Consider the following 15,163-nt stretch of genomic DNA (forward strand, 5'->3'; position numbering starts at 1 on the left):
GGAGCTCAGACAGAGGACACATCAGGTGTGTCACCTAAAAAAAAAACGCTTTCTGTTCAGTAAATGCTGAAGTATGAACATGTGTGACAGATTTCCTGAACATCTGTTCTTCATCAGAGAGAAATCATCTGATGGAGAGTTTTTACACGGACAGAGTAAGCACACATCTGAGCGCGCAGTGACGCACTTCTCTTTTTTCTCCTGCGGGTGGGCGTGTCCTCTGACGTCACATGAACCTGAACCGTAGAAACTTCAATCCTGCAGCTCTGAACCTGCGTGACAGCGTCTTCATCCAGGTAACATTTATCACAGACAGCACAGAGAAACAGGCTCAGACCCGCCGTCAGACTTTAACTGTGAGAAACTTTCTGTGACCTCGAGGTGAATTTTCGGTTCAGGTAATAAACGCGGAACATTTGGACCGGAAGTAAACGATATAGTTCATGTCGTATTTTTGTCTGTAAATCTGTGTGAAAGTAAGATTGAACCGGGGACTTAATTAAAAAACGGGATAAAATACAGAAAAACTGCTCACCTCATGATTACATCATATCTCTGTGACAGTAACGCAGCCGAGGTGCGATGGGAAGACCCGGAAATGGAGCGCCATAACACAAGAACACTTGCTTTCACTTCTCTGCTCGCTCTTTGTCGTTTAAACCTGGTTAAAGTTAAAGCTGAGGAGTGCAGTGCTGTTGTGAAAGGTTTGATCAGGAATCAGGAAAAGTAAAGTCTGTCACTGTGTCCTGATACAGGCCTGTTCTGTGGGCTGTGTTCTTTGGATCAGAGGCTGTAGAACCAGCTTGGACCGTGTTTGGTGGTCCTGATATGGTTCATGGACCTTAATCTGCTCTCTCTATAATCTGCTGTATAATCTCTCTGAAATGATGCGACTCAAGGATTAAACTGAGATAAATATCTCTGTTAACTAGGCCTCCGACACCATTTTAGGTATTAGAGTAGGAGGAGCCAAGGCTTTTTTTTTCTTGAACTTTATTAACATGTATACTTAAACATTATTGTCCATTTTTACCTGCGATAATCAATTTATTATTTATTTTTTCTATATAACTAAGTTCTGTTTTACTTTTGTCTGTTAATATATTTTTCAAATGTGACTACTGAATAAAATAAACAGACTGATGAAGCTCTGACTGTAAACAGCTGCTTTTGGCTCAGTGGGGTCACCACAGGGTCGCTCCACCTGTTTGGCTTGGCAGATCGTGGGGTTGTCCGATGCCTCCCCACAGGAATCACATCAGGCAGGGCTCACACACAGGTTAGAAATAAAGTTTCAGAGAAAAAAAAAAAAAAAAATGTTCATATAAAAGAGTACTGTGAGAAGCAGTCCTGTATAATTATAACCTGTATGCACACTTGGCCACCTTTACATGATATAAAAGTACAAGTGAAAACAACCTGCTTTAAAACACATCATGAAGCGATATGCATAATTACACAACAATAAGCTCACACTACTCTCACAGAACAACAGTTATAAACTGGTGCTTCAGGGTCTGTCCTTAACAATGATGCTGTGTTTGTGTGAAGGCTGCTTGTGTGCAGCAGCATCTATATTTGAAGCACCATCTGCTGTGATTTCTACAACCTGGTGTTCAGATTCACTTTTACAGCTCAGATGTAAATAGACTTTATACCTTGTGAATAAATTACTTCAAGTTTTCACTCCATATGATACAGAGGTGGAAGTCACCTGCAGCTCGACTGGTTTCTGAAGATACAACATGAGGTGTTGTGTTTGTGAGTTCGACGCATTAACAAATTAACATTTTGAACTTTTCTCTCCTCAGGTTCTTAAACCCGACAGTTTGTCTCCAGATGAGTTAATAAATATCTGCTCATCTCGTCTGTTTCCAGCAGAGCGGCAAAATGGCAACTGCAGAAACAGGTGAGTGAGTGAGTGAGTGAGTGAGTGATGCAGACCCATCCAGAGTCAGCCTGGATGATGTAATGTTTCTCACTGTGCGTATATTCACCGCATCAGTGTCTGATGTTGTGTTCGTTACCTCTAATCACATGTGTAGGCCTTGTTTCTCAGTAGGAAAGTGTTCTTTTACTCTATAATAAATACATCTGGCTTTCTCCAGCTCTCAGCTTCAGTGGCGTGTATTTCAAAATGAAGGAACTGCATATTTGATTTGGCATCGATTTTTGCATCAGATGAAACCTACCTGTGTAACCAGAGTTTGGAGCAACAGGGACAGCGTACTAGCTTGTGCACTGCACAAGGTTGGGATTGTGTTGCCTCCTTGTTGGAACTGGGACCTTTTGTAAGGTGTGCATGCTAAACCTACAGTATAGAAATGAACAGTGCATCAGCTAACCTTGAGCTGTGTCCTCTTCTTTTTATTTATCCAGCATTCCTTTGATACTTGCTTTGTAAAAACAAAGTTAAATTTTTTTTCCATAGTGTAGGGTTAGAATGATTGCCTAACACATGAAAGGTCTCCAGTTTGTATTATTATAGGATCTTTACCTTACACTATAGAGCGTCTTGAGGTGACTGTTGTTGTGATTTGGTGCTATTTAAATTGAATTAAATTGAAAAGTCTGAAAATGCCAAATAAACGCTTTATTTTTGAAAGCGTGCCTCTGGGGCAACAATTTTATTGTCAATGTCAATATTGTAGTTAAGTGAACACGAAACTCCAAGTCCCCAGAACTCTGGATCTTAATAAAGTTAACAACAGTCACAAGTGTTGTAGTTGGGAAGAACTATGACCCCAGTGCAGACTGACAGGCAGACTTGAAGCTTAAAACAACCTTTCATTAAAGGTGTAAAAAATTCATGGAACACAAGGGACTAAGATCATGGCAGCAGGCAAACAGTTTGATGTGACCAAGGGTTAAGGAGAGATAAGGGCTATAAACACACTAAGAGTAATTAGGGAGGTTGGACAAGCCAAGTGAGCACAACTAAAACTCAAAGGAGAACAAGACTGAGGGAAATAAAACTGGACACTAAACACATGAAGCAGGAAGTACCAAAATAAAACAGGAAATAAATATTGAAGCAAGGACTCAGCATATGAACTTGACAGAAGGAAAACCATGAAGACGGAGGGCACAGGAAGGAAACACTAAGAAGTCTATCAAACCAAGGTCATCAGTAACTAAAGATTAAAGACCCCAATACTAGGCCATAGAACACCAATATTAAAGGAGCATGCTATAATAATAATAAGTAAGTAAGTAAGTAAAATTTTATTTATATAGCACATTTCTAGATAGAGATCACAAAGTGCTTTACAAGATATAACAGATTAAAAAGACAAAATACAAATAAAGTTAGCAAAAAGCAGTTTTAAAAAGATGTGTTTTTAGCTGTTTTTTAAAAGTAATCAATGAATCAGCGGATCGTAAGTCCTGAGGAAGGGAATTCCACAGTCTGGCGGCCACAGTAGCAAAAGCTCTATCACCCCTAGTTTTCAGTCTCGTATACTGAATGACAAGTAGGCCCTGACTACTCGACCTCAGAGACCTACTAGGGGCATAGGGCTGTAAAAGTTCAATAATATATGGTGGTGCTTGTTGTTGAAGAGCCTTAAAAGTTAAAACCAAAATCTTAAAATGGACTCTAAATTCGACAGGAAGCCAATGTAACTGCATAAGCAACGGTGTTATATGTGAATATTTAGAAACTTTCGTCAAAAGTCTTGCTGCAGCATTCTGAACGATCTGCAGACGCTCCAAAGAACCTTTGTTTAGACAAGTAAACAGGGAATTGCAATAGTCCAGTCGTGAAGAGATAAAAGCATGAATAACAATCTCCAGTTCGGTATAGGATATTATAGAGCTCAATTTAGAAATATTTCTTAAATGATAAAAGCAAGACCGAACAAGAGATTTAACAAGACTATCTAACGTAAGAGCAGGATCAAGGATAATCCCTAAGTTCCTGACAGATGGTTTTACAAACGCTGAAAGAGGACCAAGAGCATTTATTATACTGGGTATATGTCTATCTGGGGCACATAAGAGGACTTCGGTTTTACTTTCATTTAGTTGGAGGAAGTTTTCAGCCATCCAGCCTTTAATGGTTTCCAAGCACACATTTAAAAGCCGCAGCTTAGAAGCCTCTTCCGGTTTAAAAGATATATAGAGTTGGATATCGTCTGCATAACAATGGTAACAAATATCCTCAGAAGGGCTCAAAATGTGCTGGAGAGGGAGTAAATAAACTAGAAACAGTAATGGCCCTAGCACAGAGCCTTGTGGTACACCAAAAGACAGGGACGCAGAAGATGATCTATACTTAGAAACTGCCACAGAAGAATATCGTTCAGAGAGATACGAGGAGAACCATTTCAATGCAGTCCCAGAGACACCGACCCAGTGTTTCAGCCTGTTAAGTAAAATATAGTGGTCAACAGTATCAAAGGCCGACGTAAGATCCAACATTAAGAGAACAGAACATTTACCTGCATCGCTTTGTAACAAAATGTCATTAGAAACTCTAAGAAGTGCTGTTTCAGTGGAATGAACTTTACGAAAGCCAGATTGAAATTTGTCGAAAATACTATATTTATCTAAAACTGCTGTAAGCTGCTTAGCCACGATCTTCTCTAGAATCTTAGCAATTAACGGAATTTTTGAGATCGGTCTATAATTGCTAGTGAGAGATGGGTCCAGCATAGGCTTTTTTAACAAGGGATGTATAACAGCAGTTTTAAAATAGGCAGGGACTATGCCCAAGGCCAAGGAGGTATTAATTATAGTAAGAATACAGGGACCAGTAGAGTAAAAGACATTTTTGAATAATGATGCAGGTAAAAAATCAAGAGAGCAAGAGGATAATTTTGTTGCACTAACTATTTTTCCCAGCTCTGGTAGTGAAACGGGTGAAAAACCTTCTAAAACAACAGGCCGAGCTGGCGTGGGAACTGACAGCGCAGACGCTGAAAAAGACAGGTTTTTCCTTATGTTGCTAATTTTTTCTAAAAAGAAAGCAAGAAAAGTTTCACAATCTTCAACAGAAGAAATAATAGCAGCAGGTGGAGCAGGAGTAATAATATTAGTAATAGTATCAAATAAAACTTTAGGATTACCTCTGCTCTTTGCAACCAACTGAGAAAAGTAAGCAGCCCTCGCAACTCTAATAGCATTGTTAAAGGAGGCTAAAAGATCCTTTAAATAAAGGAGATGAACATTTAAGTGGGTTTTCCTCCATAACCGCTCAGCTTTACGACAATTACATTTTATAAGACGAATGTTGTCATTTAACCAGGGTACAGACTTGGAAACAGGCACAGGTCTCATTTTAATCGGACAGATTTCATCTAAGATCGAAAGACAATGATAATTGAATAGATCTATAGAAAAATCAACATCGTTTTGTGGGGATAATGTTAAATTAAAAGCATCAGAGAACTTCTGTGCTGTGGAGGAGTTTAAAGTGTGGGAAATAACTGTCCGATGAACAGGAGACATAGGCTCATAGAAAGACATATTAAAAAAGACACAATAATGGTCAGAAATAAAAATGTCCTTAGAACAAATATAATCAATATTCAGACCCAAAGAAAAAACAAGGTCCAGTGTATGGCCTTTGTTATGTGTGGGGCCAGATACATGTTGGATAAAATGAAAAGAGTCCATGATGCTGGTAAAACCCCTAGCAAAGAGGTCAGACTCATCATCAACATGTATATTAAAATCTCCCACAAGAAGCAATTTAGACAACCTCATAGTAGAGGACAGAAAATCACTAAACTCGGCTAAAAACGAGCTGTTTGGGCCAGGAGGGCGATAAACCAACCCACAGTAAAAAGGATCCTTCTTTCCGATTTTGATGAGCACATTTCAATAGTCAAAGTCAAGAACACAGGGAAGCATGATTAACCATTTTAGGAAAATAAAATGCCCGAGGGCCCGCATCCGGTAGCCGGACCTTAGTCCAGGGGCTCGGCCGGGCACAGCCTGAAAAAGGGACTTGGGTCCATTCTCCTGTAGGCTCAACACCTGCAGGGGGCGCCATAGTGGTTGGGTGCAATGTGTGTCAGGCAGAAGCCAGGAGTGGAGGAACTGGCAGACCGATCCCGGCTACCATGACTAGCAATTGGGACATGGAATGTCACCTCCCTGGTGGGAAAGGAGCCTGAGTTAGTGCGTGAGGTTGAGAGGTATCGTCTAAATATAGTCGGGCTCACCTCAACACACGGCTTGGACTCTGGAACCAGTCTCCTGGAGAGGGGTTGGACTTTGTCTCAGTCTGGAGTTGGCCCTGGTGAGAGGCGGCGGGCTGTGGTGGGTATTCTAGTATCCCCTCAGCTTGCTGCCTGTGCATTGGGGTTGTTCCCAGTGGATGAGAGGGTTTGTTCCCTGCGCCTTCAGGTCAGGGAATGTGTCCGGACTGTCGTCTGCGCTTATGCGACGCTTCAGAGTTGCTTGGGCAGAGTGCTTGAGGGTGCTCCATGTGGGGACTCTGTTGTCTTACTGGGAGACTTTAACGCTCACATGGGCAACAACAGTGAAACCTGGAGGGCCCTGATTGGGAGGAACGGCTTCCCGGATCTGAACCCGAGTGTTTTTTTGTTGTTGGAATTCTGTGCAAATCACATTTTGTCCATATTTAACACCATGTACGAACATAAGGGTGTCAATAAGGACGTGGCACCAGGATACCCTAGGTCACAGGTCGATGAACGATTTTGTAATTGTATCACCAGACCTGTGACCATATATTCTGTACACTCGGGTAAAGAGAGGGGCTGAGCTGTCAACTGATCACCACCTGGTGGTGAGTCGGATCAGGTGGCGGGGGAAGATGCTGGACAGAACTGGCGGACCCTCACTATACATTTATTGTGAGGGTGGTGGTTCCCATCTTTTAGAAGGGGAACAGATGGTGTGTTCCAACTATAGGGGGAATCACACTCCTCAGCATCCCCGGGAACCTAGGGACCAATAAAGTATTCTTAAAGTCTATGCCAGGGTGCTTTAAAGGATAATTTGTCTGTTAGTTGAACCTTGGATACAGGAGGAACAATGTAGTTTTTGTCCTGGTGGTTGAACACTGGATTAGCTCTTTACCCTCTCGAGAATACTCGAGGGTGCATGGGAGTTTTCCCAACCAGTCTAAATGTGTTTTGTGGATCCGGAGAAGGCATTTGACCGTGTCCCTCGGAGTGTCCTGTGTGAGGTTTTTCGGGAGTATGGGGTGTCTGGCCCATTGCTACGGGCCACTCGATCCTTATACAACCATTGCAAGAGCTCGGTCCACATAGCCAGCAATAAGTCAGACTCATTTTCGGTGGGTGATGGACTCCGCCAGGGCTGCCCTTTGTCACCGATTCTGTTCATAATTCTTATGGACAGAATTGCTAGGGGTAGCCACATCATCTGCAGATGAGAGATTATATCTCTCGGCTGGCCTGGGAACGCCTTGGTGTTCCCCCAGATAAGCTGGAGGAGGTGGCTGGGGAGAGGGAGGTCTGGGCTTCTCTGCTTAGGCTGCTGCCCCCGCAACCCAGCCCCGGATAAAGCGGAAGAAGATGGATGGATGGACAAAAATAACATTGTCAAATCCACAAGAACTATGATTCCACAAAAACTCAAAACTCTGGATCAACAACCGAGGGACCCTGATACAGTAACAAGTTGGGAAAGTTTAAATGTGTTCATTCATATTGCTTTGACAATTAGAATGGTTTTTTTAGCTGGAGAAAGCCTAAATGTTTGAGACCGATGTAAGCGATTTACAGAGCACTGCTAACATCTACTACTGAGAAAGAAAAAAAGCCACCACATATGAGTCAAGGCATCAAACACAGGATCAAATACTGACACAAAGAAAAGCTTCACTAGAAAGAGGTCTGATGTGACGATGGTAGTTATTTATGATCCAGTGTGTCTGTGTGTGTGACATCATCATTGTTTTGTTTTATTACAGGAAACCTTCAACCCCTCAGACACAGCAGCAGCAATCCCACCATAAAACCGTCCAGTGAGTTAAGCTGCAGTTATGGTGTTTACGGTTATTTTACCATTCAGGATGCAAAGTTCAGACTCTCACATTGACTTCTTTCTATCCGTGCCCCCTGCTCTGTTAGATCCGTAGAATTTTCCAAACTTTCTCCATCATCTGATCTTCATCTGTCCAAATCATGTTCCTCACACAGTCCTGTATCTGCCTGGCTGACCCCCACAATCAGGTGTCAGTGTAGCTTCAGCCTTTAGTCTTTGTGATCCAGCTTTTTCCATTTGAACCTTTTTCTGAATCTGTTGCTGCATTGTTGCAGCTTTTTCCTGTCACGTTCCAACATAATCAGTGGACTCTACGTAGTTTCATAAATTTTAGAGTTACCATGTAACTGTAACTCATGACATCGATAATGCCTGACACATTCTGTAGATAATTCACTTTGTCTTTAGCCTCTGCACTAGCACACAAGCCACTCAGAGAAACACCTCATGAAACGTCAGCTTCATTAAACAGGAATCATAGCATTACGAAAGGAAAGGAGGAACACCTGACTCAGGCCATGCATTAGTTTAGATGTAGACTGAAGTTAAGTGTCCCCATCCTCACAGGAGAAAGTATAAAAACCTCTGTTTTCCTCACTGCATGTCAACAATTTAATTTCTGTGAATGCCTGATGTGTAGATCTAATTTAGTTTTTATCTTTTCAGTGTCTGAGCTGAGGGTTGTTCTGCTGGGGAACAGCTGGTCTTTGAGGAGAGACGTGGGGAACTTCATACTGGGAGAGACTGAGTTCAGCACCGAGGAGCCGGACTGCTGTGAGACAAGTAGACTACTGAAGGAGAAGAACCTAGTTCTCATCAACACTCCAGATCTGCTGCTTCCAAACATCTCTCAGGACAAACTGAAGGAACATGTAGAAACGTGTGTGAGGCTCTCTGATCCTGGACCTCATGTGTTCCTGCTGGTTCTACAGCCTGAAGACTTCACTGAGGAGCAAAAACAGAGGCTCTGCAGAGTCCTTCAACTCTTCAGTGATCGATCATTTGACCATTCACTAATTTTCATGTCAACATCCAGAGAAGAGAGTTCATTTGAAAACTGTGTGACTCATCCACCGCTAAAAGAAATGATCAGAATGTGCAGATACAGATACCTGTGGCAGAAGAGCTTTGAACGTTCAGAGCTGTTAACACGTTTGGTTCAAACAGCAAAGGAGATAAATGAAGATCGTTTGAGCTGTGATGTATTTGAGGATGAGGATGGCGGATTATTCATGAGACCAAAGTGTGTTTTAAACCTGGTTCTGTGTGGGAGGAGAGGAGCAGGGAAGACGTCAGCAGCCAAGGCCATTTTAGGTCAGACTGAGCTTCATTCAGCCTCCAACTCATCAGAGTGTGTTAAACATCAGGGAGAGGTGTGTGGACGTTGGGTTTCCCTGGTGGAGCTGCCTGCCTTGTATGGAAAATCTCAGGAGGCAGTGATGGAGGAATCACTCAGGTGTATCTCCCTCTGTGATCCTGAGGGTGTCCATGCCTTCATCCTGGTCCTACCTGTAGATTCCCTCACTGATGAAGACAAGGGAGAGTTAGAGACCATCCAGGACACATTCAGCTCTCGGGTCAATGACTTCACCGTGATTCTGTTCACTGTGGACTCAGATCCTACAGATCCAGCTGTTGGTAACTTTGTAAAGGAAAACAAGGACATCCAGGAGCTCTGTGAGAGATTTGGAGGAAGATCAGTTGTTCTCAACATCAAAGAGAAACAGCAGATCCCACAGCTGTTAGATACTGTGGAAAAGATGACAGTTAAAGAGTTCGGGTGCTTCTCCAAGGACACAGTCATCAAGGGTCTGACTGAGATGGTGAGGAAGCTTCCAGCTGAACAGAGGAGTGAGGTGGAAGGTGCTGATGGAAAACAGAGCAGAGCGAGAGAACGTAAAATCAGTGAGATGAGTGACGACACAAAGGAAGTCCCACAGATAGACGTGGAGAGAGTTTTGAAAGAGAAGGATGAAGAGATGAAGAGGAGAGACGAGGACCTCAAGAAAAAAGAGAAAGAGTTGAAAGGTCTGCGCATGAAAATCAGTGAGCAGACAGGGCAGATTGAAGAGGAGAGAAAACTGAGAGCAAAGCAGCTGAAGGATAAAGACGAATCCATCAACAAGGAGCGCAAAGAGAGAAAGAGAGAACGAGAGGAGGAGACGAGGAGACAGAAAAAACAAGAAGAAGTGAGAGTTCAGTCAGAAAGAGAACAAAAGGAAGCAGCTGAGAGGAAGCTGGAGCAGCACAGGAGAGAGATGAAGAAAGAGCGAGAGGCCTGGGAAAAAGAAAGAAAGGAGATCTGGGAGCGATTTCATCAGGAGCAAAAACAGAACCTGGAGGAGGTGAAAGCAAACCACAGAAAGCTGCAGGAAGAGTATCAGTGGAAGAGGAGGAAGTGGACATATTCATGGGTTGCTGCCTTATTGTCATTAATAATGTTTTTATTATATTATATCTTTACCACAAACACTACAGAGAGCGCAAAGGCAGAGAAGGGTCTGTGAGCTTGGAGCGTTTGCTAAGATGTAAACTACCCTGATGGAGTTTGTTCAAGCTACTTTAAATAAGAGTGAAATTACTCATTTACACTTCAAATGGAATCATGAACTATAATAAAAAAAGTCACATCCTGCTGCCACTCAACGAAACAACAAACATCAAGCTGTAATTACAAAAAGTGAACGTCTCACTTTTTACAGGAATGTGCAGAACAAACAAAAGTCTTGGTTTGTTCAGTGTCATCAGCAGGACACCTGCCAGGGTTCATGTGGGTGTCTTACTGTATGTATGACTGCTTAGTTACACAGGTTACTCCTAAAACAGCGCAGAGTAAATGTGAACAGTTATTAATATACAGCAGTAATGAGAGCTTTCAGGAGGTGTATCTGTGTAGACTGTCCCTGTTTCACTGTGGTCAAACTCGTGTCTGACAATAACAGCAGAGTCATCTTATGTTCAGTTGCATAAATGCCATGAGCTGCCATGTGATTGGCTGATGAGAAACTTGCATTGATGAGAAGTGGAACAGGTGTACCTAAAGAAGTGGCCAGTGAGTTTGTGTCATTGTGTAGGTTGGAGGACTTTTTGAATGTGATCGCTTTACTGTGCTGTTAACCTGAGCAATCACTAGATGGCGCTGTTGCATTGTTTTTGCCTGCTAGAGTTTTGGCTTTCCAAACTAACACTATCAAACAATTTTATGTTAAATTACTCAACAGATGTTTACTTCATCCCAATCACAAGCCATATGAACAGCAAACAGTTAATTTTTTCCCTTTACCTTTGTTAGATCACATTTATGAATTAATGTGCTCGTTTTTTTGTTTTGTTTTTTTGTTTTTAAATAAAATGTTATAATAAAAAAAAATAAATCAGTTATAATCAAGTGGAGTGAGTGGAAAGACACAACACATTTACACGTGAAACAATATGTTTCACAACTAAATGGGATCAGGTGCTCATCAATGGTGACATTAGGCCCAGGGTTGTAAAACAGGGGAGGTGGTGCACACACTTATCCCACACTGTCCTGATGGCAGCTAGCTTGACTCTCTGCCGTCGAGCTGGTCTGTCGTCTCGGTTATCAAAACGGATAATCCTGGAAATTTTGTGGAAGTTTTCCAGAGACATTGATGCACGGAAAGGTTCGTGCCGGTTTCTGCATCCCACAGGGATTCTGTCGATTCCCCTTTGGACCTGAAAAAGCTCAAATGAAGACTTGATGTCCTGCACATGAGTAACTGTCAGCCGTGTTGGCCCTGGCTTATCACAGTAGCAGCTCTGCAGGGTGGCTCATTTCTTGGGCAAGAAGACCATTCAATTTCACCAGTTATTGACATCCATATTTCTTCACTTGCTGTCTGGTGGGCTTGTTCTGGTCCTGGAGCTGGCAGCAGATGGGGTACTCGTCTTCGTTTTGTTACTAAATGGTGCTCAACCTCATCCTCTTCTTCAAAGTCACTGTCAGACTGAATTTTCAGAAATGTGAAATATTCTGAAACCTCTTTGTCAACATCATCATCCGAAGCTCCTCTCTCTTCCAAAATCAATTGGATGGCCCTCGCAGCAGATAATCTTTTGCCATTTTGATCAGTTGTGATAAAGAACCACACTGGCAAAGTCTTATTTATAGTATTATGCCCCTAATTTGCAGGTCGGACAGGGTATGAGAACATAAAATTTGGATTCCTCAAGAAAGAGGGTAAAATGTGCGGGAATGTCAGAGCAGACGGTGTTGGTAGTTGAATTTTCAACAATGTTGCAACTTTGTGCGCGAGCAGGAGGGGAAGAAAACACTATCAGCAGCACCAGAAAGGAGGAAGACAGAGTGTGGGAACACAGGACCTACACTTTCAACACTTTTATTAGACCTGGGTCCAGTGGACCCGAGCACCTTGTGTGTAATGTAAATGCGTGGGGGGAGGTACAGTATGAGGTCATTGAAAATGAGTTTGGATTTATGTTCTTCACAGAAAATAAGCCAAAGCCAATGAATTTCAGGTTGAAAAAATAATTAATTGTTTAATTTTTCTTTAGAAAAAAACTGAAAACGGGTCTCACAGACCCGAAAACCATACAAGGGTTAAAAAGTATTAAAGTAAAGCAGTTTCTGTTCTTTCATCTCAGAAAACAAGAAGCCACTCAGCTGTTTGGACCCATGCTTTACATTACTGCCATCTTGTGGTTGCAGTTGGCTATTGTTGCTGGAAGGTCCACGTACTGTGGAACTCATTAGAAACTGTAGTGTGCCTCTATCTCACAGCTGTGTTTGCCATGTGCGAGTAAAAGAGATGGACATCAGAGGGACGGCTCAGGCTGGGTGATTTGGAGATAAAGTTAAGAGCCTTGGCTGAGATTGTACACGTTCAGAGAAGGTACAGTGGATATATTGGACAAAGAATGATGGATCTGGAGCTGACAGGCAGGAGGAAAAGAGGAACATTTTGGATGACGTTGTTGAATGTAGTAAAGAAAGACATGCAGTAGAGTTGGTGTGACAGATACTGGGGTGACATGGAGACGGATGATCTGCTGTGGCTACACCTACAACCTGAATAACAGAAAAGTTGAGATGTTTTTATTTTAACAAAATGAAAAATAAAAGACTTTCAAATAACATCAGAACATAAATAACATGACAAATGTTTAAACTGAGAAATTTTACAATTTCACGCCCAAAATGAGTTCATATCAAATGTGATGCTTGCTACAAGTCTCTGAATAGTTGCTAAACGGGCATGTTTGTCACGGTGTAGCTCCTCCTTTTCTTTTCAAAACAGTTTGAAGACATCTGGGTATCGAGGTTACAAGTATCTGGAGATTTGTCTTGATGCATCCTCAATCATCCAGGAAAATAAGTCTCCAAAGGTTGATTCTGTTCATCTGGACGTAGCCTTTTGTGGGAGAAACGTTTCGTCATCATCCAAGTGACTTCTTCAGTCTCAGCTGACTGCAGGTTTCCCCAGTCTTATAAACACAACATTAGTTTACGCTGTACTGTCAACCTTTGGAGATATCTGAAGTTTTGTTGTTGGGATTTGGGCCCATTCATGCCTGATATAGGTATCAAGCTGCTGAAGAGTTTAACATGTCTTTAGCATGTTTTCCATTTAATGATGCACCAAATGTTCTCTATAGGTGAAACATCTGGACTCCAGGCAGGCCAATTCAGCTCCTGCACTCTTCTCCAACTGTTGTAATAGCTGTAGTTTCACCTCTGATCTGAGAAGCTTCTTCAGTTCTAAGATCAATACATGGAGAGTCCCAGATTTTAGGCCCTAAGAGGGTCGTTGACCCACTATTGAGCATGTGCCTCATCACATGAGCCAAGGTGTAAAAACGGGCGTGAGTCACTATCAGCAGAGGTTTCAGGTGAAACCATTGAGAGACCTTGCCTCATCCTGTCATGTGACTTATTGAGATTGACTGACAAGAGATGTGAGTGGGCGTTAAGGCGTCTGGGAAGGGCTCTCAAAACTGGGTTATAGATGGCAGACAGTTGGTGTCATAAGCCCCGCCCTCTGCTCAAACCATCTGTCCAAAATGTGAACATTGGCATCCTCGAAAGAGTGACCTGTTTGTAAGTCAACACTGACCTTGGAATCACTGAAGTACAAAAAAGGCTCCTAACTGAAGAGATGAACCAGTGTTTTGTCTCCACATCACAGACAAGATTAAACTTGTCTGTGATGTTTCAACACTTTGTTACGAGCAGCTTGTCACAAAAACACAGAACATGTTTGAATCTATGAAAAATGCCAATGAAAACAGTTTGACAGGAATAAAAACGTATTTTGAACCATTAAGGTGACTCCCGAAGAGCTTTCAGGGGAAAACGTGAAATATAGACTTGCGCAGCACTCTGCACACCTCCTCTTTCATTCCACACTTCTCTCACAGCAACAAGTTCAGCTCACGAGTCAGATCCAACAAACCGTTAGAAACAGTGCGTCCATGATCGATCGGCAGACTGATCAGGAGAAGTAGTGATTGATCGCATGCATCACAGATAAAACTGACATGAGGTGAGTGTCTGTGTTTCGTAATTATTTTGGTGACACTTCACAGACGAAGCTGGATCCAGTTTTCTGTTCACTTCAAACAAAAACTGAGCGTCAGCTTTAAAGAACTACACACTGAGTTTTATTACGGATGAAATTCAGATCATTTGAGGAGGAAGCAGCTCATCAGCTGATTCTGTATTTATTGATTTATTTATTAAGCAAAGACAGTCAGTGGATTTTCATTCAGACTGGTTTCAGCTGGAAAATGTCACCAAATATTTAAGTTGAAATTTTTCATAGTTTTATTTCAGACTGATGACGTAACGGCGATTCCTCTGTTACAGATTCTGTGGTCACAACAAAGCAGAGCAGCAGAGGACAGCAAAGTGTGTTTGAGTCCAGCTTCATGAGCATTTAATGTGCTGGTCACAAAAAGTTCCAGTGTTATAAAGTTACTGCTGTTATGTTGTGCTGCTTCCTCACTTGTCTGAGGTGGTCAGTTGCTGCATTCACAGGATGCAAACACAGTCTCTGATCTCTGGCTGAAGTTTCTTCCTCCCACCTGAGCCCACCACAGTGTGAAGGTCAGGTCAGGTCTAGATTGTTGCTCTTTAAAGTTCAAACTATAAAGGTAAAATAATTATAGCAGACACCTGCTCGTTCTTCTGTAG

The 15,163-nt window shown here is 42.2% G+C and overlaps 1 protein-coding gene across 2 annotated transcripts; it reads left to right on the top strand.

Moving 5' to 3' along the window:
* Window positions 1–212: 212 nt before the first annotated feature.
* Window positions 213–11,364, top strand: LOC147318093 (GTPase IMAP family member 8-like). Of its 2 annotated transcripts, none has more exons than XM_086257770.1 (4): window positions 213–296; window positions 1,812–1,909; window positions 7,913–7,966; window positions 8,653–11,364. In XM_086257770.1, the coding sequence occupies exons 2-4, from the start codon at window positions 1,891–1,893 to the stop codon at window positions 10,491–10,493; spliced, it is 1,914 nt and encodes a 637-aa protein (XP_086113896.1). In that variant the 5' UTR covers window positions 213–296; window positions 1,812–1,890; the 3' UTR covers window positions 10,494–11,364. The 2 variants fall into 2 exon arrangements, with proteins under 2 accessions (XP_086113896.1, XP_086113898.1); XM_086257772.1 differs by lacking the exon at window positions 213–296 and adding an exon at window positions 297–398.
* Window positions 11,365–15,163: the final 3,799 nt, after the last annotated feature.

This window comes from Aulonocara sp. 'chitande type north' Nkhata Bay, linkage group LG12 (genome assembly GCF_057382095.1).
Source record: "Aulonocara sp. 'chitande type north' Nkhata Bay isolate Kocher_YH1m ecotype deep benthic linkage group LG12, A_spYH_male_GT1.1, whole genome shotgun sequence".
Taxonomy (NCBI): domain Eukaryota; kingdom Metazoa; phylum Chordata; class Actinopteri; order Cichliformes; family Cichlidae; genus Aulonocara; species Aulonocara sp. 'chitande type north' Nkhata Bay.

Coding starts and splice junctions, on each gene's coding strand:
- LOC147318093 (XM_086257770.1), top strand. Junction 7,967..8,652: donor TCCCACCATAAAACCGTCCA/GTGAGTTAAGCT, acceptor TTATCTTTTCAG/TGTCTGAGCTGAGGGTTGTT.